A 22,472-nucleotide genomic window follows, 5' to 3' on the forward strand; every position below is an offset into this window, starting at 1 on the left:
TGTCCCCATCAAATTATAAACAAAAGAAGCAAAAAGCGCCTTAGAGCGGACCCCTGCGGTGCCCGGGCCCTGGTTCCGCGGAACCTGCGGAACCATGCTCAGTACGCCACTGCCAGTGTCTTAGTCTGAAAGGGTACATACTTCAGTGAGAATGTTACCGTTCTAGTCTTTTATAACATGTATATTATTTTGTTTTCCGACGTCATCAGAAGGGGTGTTCGACAGGGATGTGTGCTTTCCCCTCTTTTATTTAACATTTATTCGGAAGCCATATTTCAAGAGTCTTTGGAAGATGCAGAGATGGGAATCAAAGTGAATGGAGTATTGATCAACAACATAAGATATGCTGAAGATGCTGTCTTAATTTGTGACAACATAGCTGATCATCAACAACTTGTCACTATAATCGGAGAATACAGTAAGCGAATGGGATTAGAGATTAATACCAAAAAGACCAAATTCATGATCATCTCCAGAAACTTGGATGCATTTGAAAACTCCACCATAACACTGAATACCAAGTCCATTGAAAGAGTTAACAAATTTAAATACCTGGGAACTTGGCTTATTGAAGACTGGGCATCGGACAGGGAAGTACAATGTCTCATTGAGCAAGCTCGACAAGCTTTCGTAAAATTCAGGAAAGTACTGACCTGTTCACAGTTCGATCTTACATTGAGACTAAGGTTTACTAAATACTACGTGACATAGAGGGCTGGACACTCTAAACGAGGGCTATAAACAGACTAGAAGGCTTCGAAATGTGGCTTTATCGCCGTATCCTAAAGATACCATGGACGACGAAAGTCACAATAGATGGCCTTAAAAGAATCAACCAAGAACGCGAACTCGAAAACATCAAGAAAAGGAAAACGGCGTATCTGCGTCACATCATGCGAAACGAAAAATACCGGTTCCTTCAACTTATAATCGAGGGTAAAATTGAAGGCAAGAGAGGAATAGGACGCAAGAAAATGCACTGGCTCCGAAACATAAGGCAATGGACATGGATTAACGATATACAATCTCTGATACACATTGCAAGAAACAGCGAGTTAATGGAAAATGTGATCGCTAACATCCATTAGTGACGTCATTCCCTACACTTTGCGATACATATTGAAACTATCACATTTCTTTTCATATTTAGTTCAGAAAAATAAGGAAAAAATATCCTGTTGGTGACACAATCCCCTCCAGGCCGAAACTAAATTTTTTGAGTAGTATGGATATCTATAATAATAACCTATATGTTTTCTGCAGCCGATTTTGATGATATACATAGTTATAAACAAATGAAAATCAAAAACGGTAAATTTTCGCTTTTTCCTCTATTACCAAAAAGTTAAGCATTCTAAACAACTTTAAGAATAAGAAACTCATAAATATATGGCGTTCGCTGAATATGTCTATCCTTATTGGTTGCTTAGAAAATTGCCAAATAAATCATAAATTTTGAGTTTGTATAAATATTCATAACTTATGTAAAAATTAACTTAGAACCTTCTTATTACACATAATGCTGAGACTTCTGGTGCTTAAAGCATACCCTAAATTTTAAAGCAATTGGTCAAATGTTTTAAAAGTTATTTAATTTGTTTATCCCAAATTAATATTTTTTGCAACACTATAAGCCAGAAAATGATGAAGTTTCAGTAATGCTTTGGACAGTTTATGAAAGAAGAAAATGTACACTATTAATTTATTAAAAAAAATGACAAACAATAATTATTTTATAAGAACATGCGAATTAAAAAAAGGGGGGCTAACTTCGTCCCTAATTCTCCTAGGACAATTGTTTTGTTTCTAAATGTGTAAAAAAATTCAGTCTTACTAAATATAAAAAATAATTTTTCTACGGGTAACGGTTAAAAAGTTATTCTAATTGTTTTTAAGTAAGCCAAAAATGGACATGTTTTTGCAAAATAATTTTACACTGTTTAAAATTACTTTTTGTCATTTTTTTTTAATTAAGTTAATAGTATGAATGTTCTTCTTTCATAAACTGTCCAAAGCATTACTGTAACCTCATAATTTTCTGACTTATAGTGTTGCAAAAAAATGAATTTGGGATAAACAAATTAAATAACTTTTAAAATATTTGACCAATTGCTTTCAAATTTAGGGCATGATTTAAGCACCACAACATACATAATATACATGATAATAAGCACCTACATAATATTTTATGAATATTTATAAAAACTCAAAATTTATGATTTATTTTGCAATTTTCTAAGCAACCAATAAGGATAGACATATTCAGCGAACGCCATATTGAAGTATTTTATACGATTTATGAGTTTCTTACGCTCAAAGTTGTTTAAAATGCTTAACTTTTTGGTAATAGACGAAAAAAGCGAAAATTTACCTTTTTTTGATTTTTATTTATTTATAACTATGTATATCATCAAAATCGGTTGCAGGAAACATATAGGCTATTATTATAGATGTCCATACTACTCAAAAAATTTGGTTTCGGCCTGGAGGGGGATGTGTCACGAGAAAAATCTTATTTCTCTGGACTAATTCCTCTATTTCGTGATACTGTTCAGTTAACGATCTTTCTTTTGCCGTTATTATGTCTTTTAAAATCCTGCTGTTTAAGGATTTGAATTTTGTAATGTTTTTGGTCTTATATTTTCTTCTTCCATTCATGAGTATTTCTTCTGTCATCCACATATGCCTTTTCTTTGGTGTTGGTCACCGTAATTCTTCTCCCGCTTCTGTTAGAGCTTGTTAAATATCTCTCTAATTTGCATTAACGTTTTTAGACTTTGTATTTTTTTATTTGACTGGTTTAAGATTGTCATTGATTTTCTGTTTAATTCCTTGTTCTATCTGAGTATCTTTTAATATTGTTACAGCGAATTCTTTTCTAAGCTTTCTGCTTTTAACTTTTGTTTCCATTTCGACTATAATAGTTTATTGAATTTTTAAACCTATTTCTTATCAAAACAAAGTCTATTTGTTACTAACGATGTGTGATTCTCGACCTGCTGGCGATTTCCATGTACGTTTTGGTAGATTAAATGAGGTATTTACAATAACCAGATCTTCACTTTGGCGATATTCTGAGAGTCTATCTTTACGTTCATTTCTAATGCCCAATCCAAACTCACCAATCCATGGTGCCACACCACCTTTGCCTATTTTGGCGTTAAAATTATCTAGGATTATCCTAGGATGAATGTTATCTCACGTTTTTTGTTAATTTTAGAGAGCTATTAAGGTGATTATAGAATATTTCAATTTCCTCCTCATCTTGATCGGCTGTTGGCTCATAGACCTGTATTTTGTTTATTGGAACAGTCTTCGAATTAAGTTTCAGAATTGCGAGAGTGTCTGGAATTGGAGTAAAGTTTATTACTAACTGTTAGATTAATTTTGTTATCAACGAGAATGTCTACGCCATACAAATGTGATGGGTCATGTAGAGTAGGGATGTCTGGGCAGATTATCGGAGAATAGGCTATTTTTGGGAAAAGTTATTTACCAGCAATTTTATTGCTGGAATCGAATCTTCTGATTCTATATTCTATGCAAAGTCCGCAGATAGTGTGCTACTTTTTTATAAACAAGATGGCGCCCGAAAATTGTATTTTTTTTCAATTTTTGCTCTATAGCTCTAAAGATTTTAACTTTACACCAAAAACACTCAAATAAAAATTCACCATAATTAAATTCTACATAAAGACATGTTTTTTCCGATTTATTTAGACGAAAATTTTCCTCGGAAAATGCGGGTTTTTCCAACAAAATCTTTAATTTTCATCTAAAATTTTGAGTACCTAAGTAATTATTTATCAATAATTAAATATCTTGGTGATATAAAAGCTCTTTTGATATACATTATATTTCCAAAAGAAGATGGAAATTGAATGAAAAGTTTAGTAACAATTAAATTGTTAATTAAAAATTTACGGTCGCTATAACAACCACAATAATTATGATGCATAAGAATAGCTATGCTTTATTTAAATTAAATTAAATTATGAAAATGCTATTGAAAATAACGCGGAAGGACGCTCCTTTTAAAAGAAAAAACGTTTAATTACGATGAGTGGTTCCTGAGATAAAACCGGTCAAACTTAACAGGCATGTACGGCGAAAATATAAACAGTAGGATGGTAATTTTTGAACCATCACCTTTTTATTTCCGCCCTCTTTCTCCACACAAATTTTCATATCTTTGAAAGACTCATAACATATATTATAGTAATATAAACTATCGATATTACGAGTGAGAAATGCCAAAAACCAAAATTTCAATCAAAAATCAAGTTGGAGATAATGGAATCTCAAAGTTCAAGTTCAAATTAACTATGCTAGACTTGCATGCATCACCCTGTACATTCAAATTTATATCTTAAAAACGCACATTTATATATAAAAATCGAGGTTTTTTACAATTTTTTAAAACAAGGACAGAAATCATTTTATTCCATAAATGCCTTCCACCCTATATATTTTATATTTCTAAAGTAATTGAAAGACTGATAAATTTTGTATACACTTGAATGAATGAAGAACGTGAAAAAAGTATAATAAAGTGTGTAAATATATTTAATTTCGACATATATAATGTCATCTTCAGAGCTAATGGTCAACATATAAAAAAGTACCACTACGTTGAGTTGTATGTGTGTACATCGTATTAAGAAAGTTGGTCTATTGTGCAACTCCGAATGATGAAAGATTATTTGAGTTAAATTAAAAATTGTAAAACAATAAAAACAACCACTTAGATGTTACAAACATATAAAATTTGGTCATGGTAAGGTATCTCCCAACCATTTTTAAGTGACTCTTTGAGATGACTCTTTGAGTCAACTGCTCGCATCACTTAAAAATGGTTGGGTGATACCTTACCATGACCAAATTTTATAGGTTTGTAACGTCTAAGTGGTTGTTTTTACTGTTTTACACTTTTTACTTATAACTCAAATAATCTTTCATCATTCGGAGTTGCGCAACAGACCAACTCTCTTAATACGATGCACACGCATACAACTCGAAGTAGTGGTACTTTTTTTATACGTTGACCATTAGTTCTGAAGATGACATATATGTCGAAAGCGCTTAGCTGGAAATTAAATATATTTACACACTTTAATATACTTTCTTCACTTTATTCATTATTTCTAAAATATTTCGTTAATTTATATATTATAACTATTCCTACGAATTTTTCAGTTCCTGATCAACCACAATTTACTTCAGAACAATTACAACAAATTGCATTACAACAGTTACCACAATCTCTGGTTTTACCTCAGCAAATAGGGAATGCAAAAAATAACACTGAACCACAGCCTGTGGCCGTAAAGACAGAACAACCTAATTCATTTGCCAATGTTAAAACGGAAATCATTGATCTTAATCCTCAAGATTTTAGAAGAGTGATGCAACGACTAAATGCTAGACCCATAATTGTATCGTATGAAAGACGTGTGGTAGGAAGTGGATCAGGACGTCCTCATTATACCGTGACGACAAATTCTAAGCAGACCAATGAAACTGACGTCCCAAAGTCGATCGAAACTTACAAAACGACATCCAAGGTATACTCATTTAATAAAACTTTTGTTTTACATCCTACCGATGGTCAAAAGGTTGTCAACTTACATTTTGTAAACGGGGAGCAAGTTTCTGATAGTCCCGAATCAGATGAATCTGAGACTACTACTATAGGGACCACAGAAGCCCCAACTACTACTACAGAAAGTGAAAATCCGGATCCTATTAATAAGTGGTTTTAGATACTCTCTTTAAACAAGTATAAAACAGTCTTGATAACAATGTTACTAAAATAAAATACTTCTTATATTTATGATCGAAACTATTGTACACAATTTAAAAATAATATAAATGAATGTTTTGTTAAATATTGTTTGATATTTTAATATGATCATCACATTATAATTACAATCTAATTCTTTAAGTGTCTTCTTCTTCTAAATGTGTAAATATTAAAATGTTGGTTACCATCATAGCTATCTTAATTTTATTCATTGTCACCCAAAAGAACCTGCTTATATCAAAACCTTAACAATCACGTAAGTTCTTCAGCCATGAACTTCTTTGTCCTGGTGTCTTCTTGTTGTTATACATCTAGGGAAACGTTCACCCGTCACTTTATCGTTGAAATGTTCGACCGATGGTATTGGACCACTGATTTCATCTTTAATTCGCCCTCACAAGTAATATTGATAAAACTCATGAACACTCCAAAACTTCTTTAGCAAAATGTTCTGAACTTCATGTGGTCCAAGAGATTTTCATTTATGAATCTATTTGGTTATATTTGAGACTTCTTCAGTGGTGAAGGGTTTGTAGGGAGTATTATTTTATTATGTAAAGTTGTGCGTCGTTAAAAGAGCAGCTGGCGTTGAAAGTGGATTTCTCCAAAATTCATAAATTTGTTTTTGGATTGGGTACGATTTGTTTTCACTTTCTGTAGTGGAATTTAGTTTCATATAAAACGCCTTCATATAATGCTTAAAAAGTGTATTGTTGCATTTTCGGTTTGTTACTAACTGTGTATCTCCTTAGGAGATCTGAATAAATGGAAAATTTTTGTATTAATTTATTCAGGCATTGTTCGTCTATGTTGTTTTCTGAATCATGTTGTAAATGTCTTCTAGTAGGTACTCAGCTTTGGTTATTTAGCTCTCTTGATTACTTTCCTACTTTTCACGCCTTGAATCTATTCCGTAATGTGTCCAAGATCCCTACGAAATAATTTAATTCTCCTTAGTGGTCATTTTTCCAAGATCTACATAACATTATTAACTGCTGTTGCTGCTCAGTACTTCAAAATATGTAAATATTTTAATGTATGTGCTTCTACGACATAATTGGAAAGAACTGCAGTGTTCACAATATGTAAAGGCGCACTTAGACACTTAGAAGTGTTTATTTCTGGTAGAGGTGGTCTGCTGAGTGGATTTGTTCCATTAAACTCTTGTACAGCATGACATTTTACTTACTAGGCTACTTGTCTTGCTGGATATTGCCAGGTTGAGTTTCTTGTATGGTAATCACAGGAATCTGCGCAAGTATTTTATTAGAGACTTGATCTAAAACTACCTCTTGATTATGATACTTCATTCGCTTCCAATAATGTAATGTATAGTCTCTGGGATAAGATTATTTCTTTCAATTACCCTGTAATTATCTACTATTCGCTGTTAAGATACTTAAATGTATGGGTACTCCTTGCCATCTTCTGTATATAGACGTCGATAGTCGATCGTTTTTTGGCCTGGGTCCAGGGTTCATTACATAGAGAACTGGTGTTTGAAAGAGAACCTCTCCGTAAACCCTTCCAAAACTAAATTAGTAGCCTTCACGAACAAGAGGACGCTTGCTGGACTGAATGAGCTGAAATTATTTGGGGAGGAACTTCTTCTTCTTCTTAAGGTGCCGACACCGCTTGTCGATCGTTGCCTCTCATGTTGCCCAGCATCAATCATTGTTTTATTTACAGCCGCACGAAATAGTTCAGTGCTAATTTTTCCAAACCATTGGCGTAGGTTTTTAAGCTGTTGTACGGAGAGGAACTGGAAAGGACCAATGAGGTCAATTATCTAGGAGTAACCTGGATTCCAAACCTTATTGGAACACTCATATTAACAATATAACCAACAGGGCTAAGCGACTCTTCTGGAACTGCAGATCGGTTGTAGCTAAGATCTGGGGGTTGAAACCTAAGGTAAGTTGTTGGTTATATACATCAGTGATACGACTGACAATTACTTATGGTTCAGTATTTGGTGGAAAAATACGGCTTTGCAATCTTGTAAGACCTGTCCTACCAACCTACAAAGACAAGCACTTCTAAATATAACAGGAGCATTGAATAGTACAGGAACGGCTTCGATAGAGGCCTCCAGCTCTGCTGGAATTATACATTTCGGCGGTAGCCTTTATGACCAGCATTAGAACAAAGCAAACAATTCTTGGAGGCCGTATTATGTATTGGATAGCCACACAAACACTACTGGGACTATATCTACTTAAGGAATATATCTTTATGATGAACTCAGCTATGATGACACCAGAACTAATCTTCACAGAACTCAACACAGAACCCAAATCCAGACTAAAAAATAATCAAGAATATTGATAAAAATCTCTCATCAAGTGATCCTTGGTTGTTTAATAATTTACTACAGGATATATAGAGAGGTTAAAAAATGTGGAATAAATTCATTTTTTCGAGAATTGGTCACTTTGGAAAAAAATTCCGAGATAACTCGATTTTTATTTTTAATTTATGATTTTTTGACATATTATATGACATAATAGTGACGTCATCCATCTGGGCGTAATGACGTAATTGATTATTTTTGTAAATAGGAATAGGGGTCATGTGGTAGCTCATTTGAAAGATTATTCAATTCGCTATTCAGTAATATAAACATTAATACCATTTTTTATACGGAGTTTACAAAAAAATTATTTTTGAATTAAATTAATTGAGCAAAAAGAAGAATGTATGTACAAATGGAAAAGTCTCAGATGCAGAATTCATAACTTTAATAAAATTAAAATGGTAAATAGTTATTTAAATCTGAAACTTTTTGTGTTGAAAGTTCTTTCTGGTACATCCTTAATCAGCGACATTTACAATTTATAAGACCGCAGACGACGAATATGGAAACAAAAAGGACTCCTTGCAATCATATTCCGTTTTCATTCGTCTAGGAAAAGGACAGAAATAAACTTCCTAGTACTCAAATCTGAGTAAAGATAGAAAAGAAAAAGATGGTTTTTCTTGTTTTCGATTCAGAGGGATGCACAATCGCCAAACATCTGTTTCCACCATTTCAGGCTTTATTAACAGAGTGTGCATTCTGTCTGAAGTTTCTTTCTGTTCTTTTCCTAGACGAATGAAAACGGAATGTGATTGCAAGGAATCCTTTTTGTTTTCTATATTCGTCGTCTGCGGTCTTATAAATTGTGAAAGTCGCAGATTAAGGATGTACCAGAAAGAACTTTCAACACAAAAAGTTTCAGAGTTAAATAACTATTTACCATTTTAATTTTATTAAAGTAGTGGATTCTGCATCTGAGAATTTTCAATTTGTTAAGAGATGTCGCTGGACCGCATCCCAATGGGAATTTCAATGATCTTTGAAATTCCCCTTAAATTGATGGTCGAGCTGTTTTTCGATTCAGAGGAGTGCACGCTATCGCTATTGATAAAGCCTGAAATGGTGGAAACAGCTGTCCAGCGATTGTGCATCTCTCTGAATCGAAAACAAGCAAAACCATCTTTTACTTTAAGAATGTATGTAATTTACTTAACTCATACATTTTAGTACTGTCAGGAAATATAAAAAAAAAGTTTATTTCATAAATAATTGCCGTCCGCTTAAATTAAATGTCAAAAAGTCTCCCACCTGCCTCTTGGTAATTTCAACATTTAATTTAAGCAAAAAGCAATGTTTATGTGTTAAATAAACATTTTTTTCTATTTTATATTATATGTATCAGTAAAATGTATTTTGAGTTAAATAAATTACATAAATCATTTTTTCTACCAACGTGTTAAAAATGCAATTTTTAGCACTCCATAGGAGCCTTAAAAATGTCATGTTAAAGCACTGGGTGCTTTAAAATTTTTAAGGCACTGCAGTTAAAAGTAAAATGTCAAATTTTGAAAGCAAACGTCAAAATATTTATATTTCATTCATTAACATTAATATTAATAGTAAAATTTGCGCAATTTGAAAAAGTCTCATGTGAATTGCAGAATTCGCTTCGCTCATTCTGAAAACCTTCACATGCGTGCCTTAAATTTATACTTTTAACACTTATATCCAGTCTCGTACGATCATTCATACCGAGTACACGTATAATTACAGGTGCTTAAATAGTGATAAAGACAAGTTTTTTGTGACAATTAATAACAAACTAATTTCATACCGGGCTAAATTAATAAAAAACCCAGTGTTGTGAAGTGTTTATTGTTTTTGTTTTGTGTTTTTATGGTGGGAGTTTACAATAATAGGTGAAAACTCTCCCCCTGATAAAGGAGGAACCCAAAACATGGACCAGGAGGAAGAACGCGAAAAGACCAAAGATCCAGAAAAAGAAATCAAGCTGTTCAATCTACAAAAAGGGTATCTCTATACAGATAATGGTATATGTATTCATTGAGAAAATAAATGCGGAGCAGATTGGAAAAATTCACCCCATGCATGTAGGTCACCTTTTTCATAAAAAATTAGGAATTAAAAATATTCTTAGCATTGACCGAGTAGGGAAAAATAGGGTAAGAGTACAACTTAAAAGCCCCAAAGATGCAAATTGTCTAGTTAATAATGGGAATTTAAAAGAGGAACAACTAAAAGCATACATTCCAAATAACCTGCTACAAAAAAAAACAATTATAAGAAACGTAGATACTGCTTTCAGTGATGAATATCTTTTCGAAAATATAATATCCAATATATCAGTAACACAAGTCACTCGACTCAAAAGGAAAGTTGATATAAACGAAGAAAAAGCATATGTACCTACAAAAATGGTATTACTTACTTTTGAAGGCAACGTTTTACCTAGATATGTATATATAAACAGCGTGGCCTGTTCCGTAGAACCGTATGTGCATAGAGTTGTCCAATGCTTCCGGTGCTTGCATCATGGACACATTTCTCGTAATTGCAACAGTACAAAAACGAGATGTATTAACTGCTCACAAGAGAAAAACGATGATCATAACTGTAGAGACCCGCAAGACAGTTATTGTATACACTGTAAAAACTTTGAGCACAAATCCATATCCAAACAGTGTCCAAAATTTAAAGAACAAAACGAAATTAAAAGACACATGGCAGAAAACAGTTTAACTTTTTTGGAAGCAAAGGACAGTCTTAAAAGATCTTATACATCTGCTGTTACTACAGCGAATATGTTTGAAGCATTAGGTACGATAAATAATGAAAGTTTTCCACCTCTTCCAAGGCAAAACAATGTCATACATAATATTTCCAAACCATTCACATCCAGTATCCAACAACAAACACAAAAAGTAATACCAAGTCAACCTGAAACTTCTTCTCAATATAAAAAGAGGAAAGCCCAATCTCCTTTAGCTGAAGAAATGTTCCCTTTTTAGTTTGGTCCAAAAAACCCTCTGCCACCAAATGTTTTACACAGTTCCGATCCTGATCCTAACACAGATGAATTTATTAATATGTTTTTCAATTTTTTAAAAAGTGTACTCAAAGAGTTTGATTCTTTTAACGATTTAGAAAGATTAGATAGAGCATACATATATGATAAAATTATTTTTCTATAGTGTTTTTACTACAAAAGCGATATTACGTAGGTCAACATTTTTGACGTAAGAGAACTGTCAAAACATTAGAATGTGACTTTTCATTATTGCCATGGCATGTTTATAATAAACATGGCAATAATGAAAAGTCACATTCTCATGTTTTGACAGTTCTCTTACGTCAAAAATTTTGACCTACGTAATATCGCTTTTGTAGTAAAAATACTATACGATCGTTTAATAACATGCTCATTATTCGCTATTTTTTCATAGATAATAGCACCCATTACTGTACCCGTGAGTAATAATTCATTACTCACGGGCTGAAGTTACTCACGGGTCATTACCTACTCACGGGCTGAAGTTAGATTCAAGTGACGCATGCCACTTTTAATATTAATCGTATATAAACTGCAAATAAAATTACTTAAAGTTGTTTATTTAATACAATAATTATTATAATTTATATCAATAATTAACTTCAAATACTTTTAAAGGAATTTTAACTGTAACAATGTCAGTATATTTTTTTGTTTATATCTTGTTTACTAAAAATTTTGACGTTTATCATTTATTTTAGTGACAGTGACATTAGCTCAATTTGTTTATGTTAATTGGAATTTATATCTAATATTATGTTTATTTTTCAAGTTATATTGTGTTAAATATGTTATAACATATTATGTATAGTTATATTATTATACTATATATAGTTAAATGTAAATATACATTTATAACTATTGAAATACGTCCACCGACAACAGCCACTTCCTATTTATTAGATTAATTGACAGTAGGTACAAATTTAAGCTTATAATTTTTCGGAAACGAATAGAACTTATAAGTATTGACTATTTCTAGTTGTATTTTTACAATAAATAATAATTTGGTAATAGTAGGCAACCAATTATTCAGTCACGTACTAGGGGAAAATAGCATGTAGGTATTCTAGTAAATTATTCTAATTTAAATCTCGAGTAGTTGATAATTACATTTTTTACCAATTAAAATGAAAAAAAAGGTCGTAGAAAAAGTATAGTATTCTACTCGCATGTAATGGCTATTACTCACTCTGATGAATTACGACACTCGCCTACGGCTCGTGTCGCAAACTTCATCATCGTGAGTAATAGCCATCATTACATGCTCGTTGAATAATATACTATAAATATAATAAATTTAAATAATGGCCAATAAAATAAAAAATAAGACAAAGATTTTACAATGGAATGCGCAATCGGCTGCAGCTAATAAATTGAGTTTAGTTAAATGCTTAAATGAAAATTTCATTGATATTGCCTTAATTTCAGAGACATGGTTTAAACTTAATAAACAATATAATTTCAAAGGCTATAAAATTATACGTAAAGATCGCCATGATGGTTATGCTGGTGTGGCAAGTCTTGTCAGAAATGTATTTTTTTTTGAAGAAATTTCAATTACAAAAAATTTTAATAACAATATTTTGATGTGTGGAATACAGATATTGGACAACAGTGAAATAGCACTAACATGTTTCTCGATATATTGCCCACCAGATATACGAACAACAGTTGCAAACTGGGAGGCAATTCTTAACTGTACCACGTCTAATAGCATTTTTGGAGGATATTTTAATACGCATCATCAAACATGGGGATCTTACAAAAATAACAGCAAAGGCACGCAAATAATAACCGCTTAGGACAACACAGAATTAGTACTTTTAAATACCGGAGCCACCACAAGGTTTACAAATAATGGGAATAATTCAGTCGTGGATTTAACTTTTGTAACTCCAGATATAGCAATTAATTGTGCATGGGAAACTTTTCCTGATGTACTGGGCTCAGACCATTTTCCAATTATTATAGACATTAATAAAGGAATGGAAAGTAAAGACATCATAATACAACCTAAAACAAAATGGAACCTAAATAAAGCAGATTGGAGCTTATATCAAGAAATTGCGGATACATACTTCTCACAACATACTAAAAATAACAACAACGTAGAACATAAGTATAACTTATTAGTTGAAGAGATAAATAAGGCAGCCAATGCCTCCATACCCATCTACCAACCTTTTAAAATGAGCAAAAAAACCTCTCTTCCACCATGGTGGGATCAAAGCTGCGAAGATGCTATTAAAAAAAGAAAACAAATGCTCAAAACATATAAGCAACAAAGCACCATGGAAAACTATATGAAATGTAAAAACGAAAATTCAAAAACCAAGAAGTTTTTAAAATATAAAGCCAAATTATATTGGCAGCACTGGTGTGAAAACTTAAATAAAAATACACAATTGACAAATATATGGACACAGGCCAGAAAAATGAATAGAAGATCTGGGGAAGATAATACATCGGGGAATTATGAATGGCAAGAACAATTTCCAGATAAAATTTCGCCAGCTAATGCCTTGAATGATACATCACACATTTTTACAAAACAAGAACAAAATAATACCAATCATAAAATCTTCTGTGAACCTATCAGTCTGCCAGAATTAAACTACAACATAAAAAATAGAAAGAATACATCACCTGGTTATGATGATATTAGATATCCTATGATATTCCAACTACCAAACAATGCCAAGATGTTCCTAATCAAAATCCTAAATGACATCTGGATTAATGGGGAATGTAAAGAAGAATGGAAAAAGACTATTGTAATACCCATACAAAAACCAAACAAAAACCCCCACTTATGCGATTCATATAGACCTATTGCACTTATGCCATGCATGTATACTCAAGATTTTTGAAAGAATAATTAAAAACCTACTGACATACAGACCTACAGACATACAAATATGTTTAACTGAAAATGATTACAATGGCACGATATTTCTAGATGTTAAAGGTGCGTATGACAATGTCAACTGGTTCATTCTACGGGAAAAAATGATACAATTACAAATACCTCAAGAAGTTGCTAACACCATATGCAAATTGTATATAAACAGGCAAGTAGGACTCAGAGGATGTGATGGCTGTCCAGTGAAATACCAAACGGCAAATTTAGGGTTGCCACAAGGATCTGTTCTTGCGCCACTACTCTTCAATATATATACCACTAATTTACACTCCTCCATATCTACAGCAACTATGATACAATATGCCGATGATTTTGTTATTTATACACGTAGCAAACACCTCGATGAATGCATCAATCGTTTAAACTCCAGCACAGAACTCTTTTTAAGATCCATAAATGATTTAGGACTACAAATCTCCGCTGAAAAATCCAAAGTCGTTATCTTCACCAGGCATAATGTGAAACCAATGCAGAAAATTAAAATAAATAAAATAGAATTTTCAGTGGATACCAATGCCAAATACTTAGGAATTATATTAGACAGAAAACTGACCTGGAAACCATACATTAAACAAATAGAGATAAAATGTAACAAAGGACTAAACTTCCTAAAATCCATCATGCGAACTTGGTGGGGAGCAGAACCTCAAACAGCACTAATTTTCTATAGAGCTTACATAAGGTCAATAATTGATTATGGTTGTACACTTTATGGAACGGCCAATAAAACCAATCTACGTAAGCTGGACATTATACAAAACAAAGCACTTAGAATATGTCTGGGAGCAATGAAATCTACACCAGTTGAACCATTATGATCTGAAGCAATCGAACCTCCATTAGAACTGAGAAGATCATTTTTAGCTGAAAAAATGATTATTAAATCACTAAAAAAAAATTCACCATTCATTAGTAGCATATACAAGTTAAACGAATACGACATAACTAAGCCTTTTTGGATACATAAGAACTCTCCTCCTATTTGTGAAGCATTAAGAAACGTGACCCTACAACCACAAACAAAGGTAGAGCTCGATTACTTTGTTCACTTTGTTGTATGTGATGTGAATATACCTCATTACTCTGAATTAGCATCATCTAATAACATAGTTATTAATCAAATGAGCAGCGAAAGCTGCTCACACCCCGTACCGTCCCTTAAATTTTTTTTTTAAATGACTACCACCTTTTTTATTTGATATTTGGATTATCCTCGTTGTACTGATTTCAAAAATGTATAACACATGATGCTTATAGTGATTAGTTTATGAAAAAAAAATACAAAAGCAAGAACACTGGATTTAAAAGAATATTTTTTTAATAATTATAACACGAACATTTAGAATTAACATTTCACTACCAAAAATTTTTACAATAAAATTGTTCAAGATGACTGCCATTCACCTTCATACAATACTATATATAAAGAATAAATGGCAGGAATTTTGAACAATATATTATTGTACCTATAGATTTTTGGGAGTGAAATGTTCATTCTAAATGCTTGTAATAATAAAATTGTTAAAAAAATAATTTTTTTTCTATCCAGTTTTCTTGCTTTTGTATTTATTTTTCTCATAAACCAGTCACTATAAGTATCATGTGTTATACATTTTTGAAATCAGTATCACGAGTAAAATCTAAATATCAAATAAAAAAAGGTGGTAGTATTTTAAAAAAATTTAAGGGATGGTACGGGGGGTGAGGGGTGCATTTCCCAGCAAGCTTAAATATGGCATAATGTCTCCCCCTTTAATTATTATTTGATGTATTTTTTGGCTTTTCCTAAAAAGCAGTGGTTCAAAAATTATTTAATCTTCCTCAACTAACATAGGTTTTCTGAAGATTAAAGCTAACATCCAGTCTCAGAGACCGACATAAAACATACTCATACAAAATACATCGAGTCTCAGAGACCCCGTTAACGTTGTAGTTCCTTTTAGCTCTCGTATTTTGAGCATAATCAATAGCCTATAAAGATTATGATTACATTATATAAAAGATATTAAATATATTACTGTGGGCAAAAAGTCCCTGAAAACTTCTCTAATGTTTAATGTAATAAGTTACAGGGGTAAAAAAAGAGAAAATTTAGTGTTAATTTTAATTTTAAATATCTCATTAAAAAACTTTTTGTTGATTCTAATGCACTTTCAAATTCAAAAATATTTATTAGTTTTCTCAGGATTCGAAAAAATGACGACATTTAAAACCATTGGTCCGAAATTTTGCGCCTACGCTCTTAAATCTAGAAAGAGATACGTTAAATCTAAATTTAATCAAATGTGTGTTTTTCTAGATTTGACTGGAGCACCTTCCTTTATATTATCTTCAAAGTCAATTTTATTGACGAGCTCTTGCTATATAGCTAATATTGCCAAACCAGATAATCTTTCCTATACCTATTAGAAATAATTTTTAATAACTTTAATTTTGAAAATGATCTCTCACCACCAGAAGCAAGGGACACAGTTGGTGACACAGTTGGTGACACAGTTGGTGACACAGTTGGTGACGAAGTGAGGAGGATTCTTAATGAAATAGCGATATTTGGTAGAGATGTAATTAAATATTTTCAAATATATATTGATTATTAAGAGTTTTCTATAGTAAGTACAGATTTTACTTCTTGATCAGTTAGCTTTAATTGAAGAGCAAGACAGTTATTTTAAAATAATATCATCGTCGTCTTCTTCTTCTTCTTCTTTGTGTGCCTGTGCCGTGCTTGTTTTCAAACGTTGGCTATCGTCGTACAGTCGAACCCGCTTATTGGAATAGCCTTCGTGCCAAGCAAAAATATTCTGATAACCGGGATATTCTAATAACCGATCATTGGTGGCTAGCCGTAATAGGTGTACCGAATATACGTAATAATAGTACATACTATGTTAATATGTATATTATGTATATGGTTTTAGGTCTTTTTATTTATAATACAATAGCGTAACGTATTTATTAAAAAACCAAATTACATTATACACTCACCGGCAGAGAAAACGGGCACCCCAAAAAATGGGTCATTTTTAATGTCTTGTATTTCCTAAACCTGATGTCCGATTTAAGTAATTTTTTAATATGTTATAGCCTTATTCTTTATCAATATCGCTGTAATAATATTGTTGCTAGACAGGTACATTGTCATTGTATACAGGGTGTACGAATCAAACTGTGTTTTTTTCTCAAACTTTGGAACACCCTGTGGAATGTTCTAGCTTTTATAAAATACTGAAATTATAACCAAACTATAGCCTCAGGTTTTCTTAACATCCTGTTTTTTGATTAATTCGCTTATGTTGGATAATAAAAAAGTTAAGCACTTTAACAACTATACCTGTTTTTCGTTAATACAGGGTGTTTTTAAATAAGTACGGTAAACTTTAAGGGGTAATTCTGCATGATAAAATAATGACAGTTTGCTTTATAAACGTATGCCCGCAAATGCTTCGTTTCCGAGATAGGGGGTGTTGAAATTGTTCTTACAAACTGACGATTTACTTATTTCTCTAAAACGGTTTGTGATATGCAAATGAAATTTGTTAGATTTTAAGAGGTAGTTATTGCGCATTTTTTTGGCATACAATTAAGAATTTTATATTCACCATTGGCGTGCATACGTGTATAAATATTTTAGATATATCCCGTATGCACGCCAATGGTGAATATAAAATTCTCAATTGTATGCCAAAAAAATGCGCAATAACTAGCTCTTAAAATCTACCAAATTTCATTTGCATATCACAAACCGTTTTAGAGCAATAAATAAATCGTCAGTTTGTAAGAACAATTTCAACACCCCCTATCTCAGAAACGAAGTATTTGCGGGCATAAGTTTATAAAGCAAACTGTCATTATTTTATCATGCTGAATTACCCCTTAAAGCTTGCCGTACTTATTGAAAAACACCCTGTATTGACGAAAAACAGGGGTAGTTGTTAAAGTGCCTAACTTTTTTATTATCCAACATAAGCGAATGAATAAAAAAACAGAATGTTAAGAAAATCTGTGGCTATAGTTGGGTTTTAATTTTAGTATTTTATAAAAGCTAGAACATTCCACAGGGTGTTCCAAAGTTTGAGAAAAAAACAGTTTGATTCGTACACCCTGTATACAATGACAATGTACCTGTCTAGCAACAGTATTATTACAGCGATATTGATAAAGAATAAGGCTATAACATATTAAAAAAATTACTTAAATCGGACATCAGGTTTAGGAAATACAAGACATTAAAAATGACCCATTTTTTGGGGTGCCCGTTTTCTCTGCCGGTGAATGTATTATGTGGATGTATACAGAAATTAATATAAAATGTAGGCAATATATAGATTATATAAATATTTTCGCATTAAAATACATAATAGACTTAATAAGGAAATTACTTATTTAGTCTTGAAAGATAATTGAATAAATTGATAATATTAATAAAAAATGCTAAGAAAAATTACTTTAGAAATGAAATTGAAAAAAACAAGAATGTTTCCAAAAACTTGTGGAATATTGTTAAAAATTTGACAGGTAAAGAAACTGAAAAAAATATTACAGAAATAATTACACAAGAAGGAACTACTTTAACAGATGGTGGAGCTATCTCTAATTCTTTTGCTCGTTATTTTACAGAAATTGGAGAATCTTATGCTAAAAAAATAATACCACCGACATCGTATCTCCCTAAATATAACAACGTGATGCATTCTATGTATTTAAGACCGGTCTCGGAAAGCGAAATTGAGGGAATTATTAAAACACTTAAAACGAACAAATCACCCGGTATTGACAACATTAGAACAGAAACAATAAGAACTATAGATAAACAAATCACCAATCCGTTGATGGATCTAATAAATTTAATATTTAAAAATGGTGAATGCCCAGACAAATTTAAAGAAACGGTAGTAATTCCTATACACAAGAAAGGAGATAAACTAAGTTTGTCAAACTACAGACCAATTTCATTAATCACTACTTTAACAAAAATCTTTGAAAAATGTCTTAAAATCAGATTAACATCTTTTCTTGATAAACACAACATATTATCGTCTTCTCAGTTTGGATTCCGTGAAGGTTTTTCAACAAACGACGCAATTATAGAACTCACCAATGAAATATATAATCGAATTGACAATAGCCAACCTACTGCTTGTGTGTTTCTAGATCTCGCAAAAGCTTTCGATACTGTAAACCATCCAAAACTACTAGAGGCACTAGAAAATAGTGGAATACGCGGCACTGCTTATAATCTACTGAAATCTTACTTGGACCATAGACAACAAATTGTTAGGATAAATAATATCAATAGTAACAAACTTCACCTAAGATGCGGGGTGCCTCAAGGTACAGTATTAGGGCCACTATTATTCAATATCCACGTCAACGATTTATATAACCTTAATACTGAGGGAAAGATAATCAGTTTTGCCGATGACACTGCAATTTTATATAGCGCAGACAGTTGGGAACATTTAAGGGATAAAATTAAAGTAGATATGCACAAACTAATAAAATGGTTTAATTATAAAGGTTTAACAATTAATTATGAAAAAACCTTTTTTGTTCCGTTTTGCAGTTACAAAGTATCACTACCTCCTTATAGTGCTATAACAATTAAAAACACGAAAGGAAATATAATTATAAAATCAAGTAACAATATAAAATATCTTGGAGTAAAAATCGACTCTCATTTAAGGTGGGATGCCCACATAGATCAAATAACAAAGTGTTTGAGAGCCTTGGTTCCAAAGTTCAAATTTCTCAAATCTAAAATAGATGTAAAATATTTAAAAATATTATATTATGCACTAGTTGAATCTAGAATTAGATATGGAATACTTGGGTGGGGCGGTGTACAAAAAACTTAGTTAAAGAAAGTTGACATCTTACAAAAAAAAATATTGAAAATAATAATTAACACAAAAATGACATACCCGTCTCATTTATTATTCTGTGATACTAACGTAATGGATACGAGGCAACTTTATATGTATTCCCTGGTATTATACACATACAACCATAAACATATCCTGCATACATTACCTCATCACTATGAGACTCGCACTAAAACCAACCAACACGTACAATTGGGAAATATTAAAAAATCCATAGGACAGATATCTGCCATGTATCTTGCTCCAAAAGTATTTAGTCACTTGCCGAACATATACAAGATATATATTAATACTCTTAATTCATTAAGTATGGTAAAATCTATATTCAAAAAGTATGTATTGAACCTTGATCGTAATATTGTACATAAGTTATTTGATTGACTTAACAAGTGAATGAAATTAAAAAAAATAAAAAAAAAATGATAAAAAAAATGATAAAAAAAAGAATGTTTGCAATACAGTGGTTTGTTAAATTTACCCAGTTCCTTTATTTATAATATAAAAAAATAAAAGAAAATAAATAAATACATGTAAGATAATATAATGTTTGTACCTTGGCATTTAGTATACACATACTATATTCAATAACTAAACATTGTCACACACTATCCCCGTGTTCGACCAATAGGTTTTAACGGTAGTGAGTAAATGTTTCTTTATTTTCCAGGATTAACATGTAAAATTAAAAAGAGAATGTAATAATGTAAAACGTAGAATATAAAGTTAAAATGTATGTATTTAATTCTTGTACTGTGAAATTAATAAACATTATTATTATTATTATTATAATTGTAGCTTGTTTTTTTGTTACATAAAATACTAGTCACATTTGTTGCTCCGAATTATAAAAATTAGAAAAATATTCAATGGTTTGGCCATCCCGAAAACGTGTTATAACTTTACAAGCTATTAGGATAGGCGGACTGTTTCTTAAAATTTTTATTACAGGCAACTGGGTAGCAATATGTATAGTTTCTAGAAAAAGAAAATTATTTTACGACTGAATTTGTCGCTAAACGATTGAATTGGTACTCATTACAACGCAATAAAATATTTATTACCTACCTGAGAAACCCAAATAATACAAATAAAAGAACACTACAGGCCTTCGAAACCCTTGGCGAGAAATTATAATACAAGACATAATTTAAATTTTTAGGAAGTTCGAAATTATAGGTAAAAATTTATTCGTTGACCTGAAATATTATTCTAATAAGCGGTATTGTTTTATGAATACGTATTCCAATAAACGGATAAATTTATTAAGGAGTAAATGGAAACGTTTCGGGACCTCGAATTTATATTCCATAAACCGGGATATTCCTATAACCGGTACTCTAATAAACGGGTTCGACTGTATTAACAAGCTGATGAAATGTTTCTCGGTCGGCAGTTATATGAGACATTTCCTTATATGAAACGGTTCGACCTGTCCATTGTCTAATGTTACGCAGCCAGGACAGTTGTTTTCTTCCAACCCAGCGTTTTCCTTCGATTTTGCACTGAATGATCAGCCGGAGTAAGAGATATTTAGGTCCTCTCATTATATGACCGAAGTATTGAAACTTTCTCATTTTTATGACGTTGATCAATTCTTGCTCTTTGTACATGGTCTCCAGCACACGTTCGTTGGACATGTGTTCTGTCCACTGGATTCTGAGCATGCGACGGTAACAGCACAACTCGAACGCTTCCAATTTGTTGAGATTCTTCACTTTTGTTGTCCAAGTTTCACATCCATAGAACAAAACGGACCAAACATAGCACTCCAATACTCTTAGATGTGTGGTCAATGACAGACTTCTACTGCACATTATATCATCGTCACTTAATGTAAAAATATCACTAAAAACCAAAAACATGATCATAACCAAACATCATGTCAAATCTGCTATTTAACGTACTTATGACTTTAGGACTGTTCTAATACTGTCTAATTTCCATGTTAAAGATATCATTATTTGCTATATTTGTAAGATTCTCACCAATTTTAATTATATGAAATTTGAATCGCTTTATAGCTTCTACCCTACTAGACCATCTTTGATCATTTAGGGATTTTAGATTTTACTCAGAAACATGTAGTTTTATCATATCCCATCTTTTTGTGGAGAAAGAAAAAAATACGTAAAGTTCTTGTATGTACTATATTAAATAAGTTTACTATTTTATTTGACACTATAGCAGCACCATTCACTACTTTCAAACTATATGTGCAGCCCGTGGGACAAAAAAACTCGAGGATTCTCCTACCCATATTATACACGCACATTGGCACCGTTATCATACCCTTGACCTCTCATGTCTTTTATATTTAAATTTTGTAATAGTTCAACTACCAAATTAAATAACCCTTCCCTTGTAGTGTCAAATATTAGGTGAGAAGCTAAAGACTCTTTTATATTTGAACTTTTTTTAGAATTATTGTTTAATACAACATAACGCAAAATTAGGCTTATTTGCTTTGTATGACTTGAATGTGGGGTACAGTC

At 31.8% G+C, this 22,472-nt stretch overlaps 1 protein-coding gene across 2 annotated transcripts in view; it reads left to right on the plus strand.

Moving 5' to 3' along the window:
* Window positions 1-22,472, plus strand: part of LOC126881012 (uncharacterized) — an 84,586-nt gene that overhangs the window by 12,933 nt on the left and 49,181 nt on the right. For both annotated transcript variants that reach the window (XM_050645075.1, XM_050645076.1), the window contains exon 2: window positions 5,197-5,564. In XM_050645075.1, the coding sequence (XP_050501032.1) occupies window positions 5,197-5,564 (368 nt within the window). The remainder of the gene's footprint in view (window positions 1-5,196; window positions 5,565-22,472) is intronic.

This window comes from Diabrotica virgifera, chromosome 1 (assembly GCF_917563875.1).
Source record: "Diabrotica virgifera virgifera chromosome 1, PGI_DIABVI_V3a".
Classification (NCBI taxonomy): domain Eukaryota; kingdom Metazoa; phylum Arthropoda; class Insecta; order Coleoptera; family Chrysomelidae; genus Diabrotica; species Diabrotica virgifera.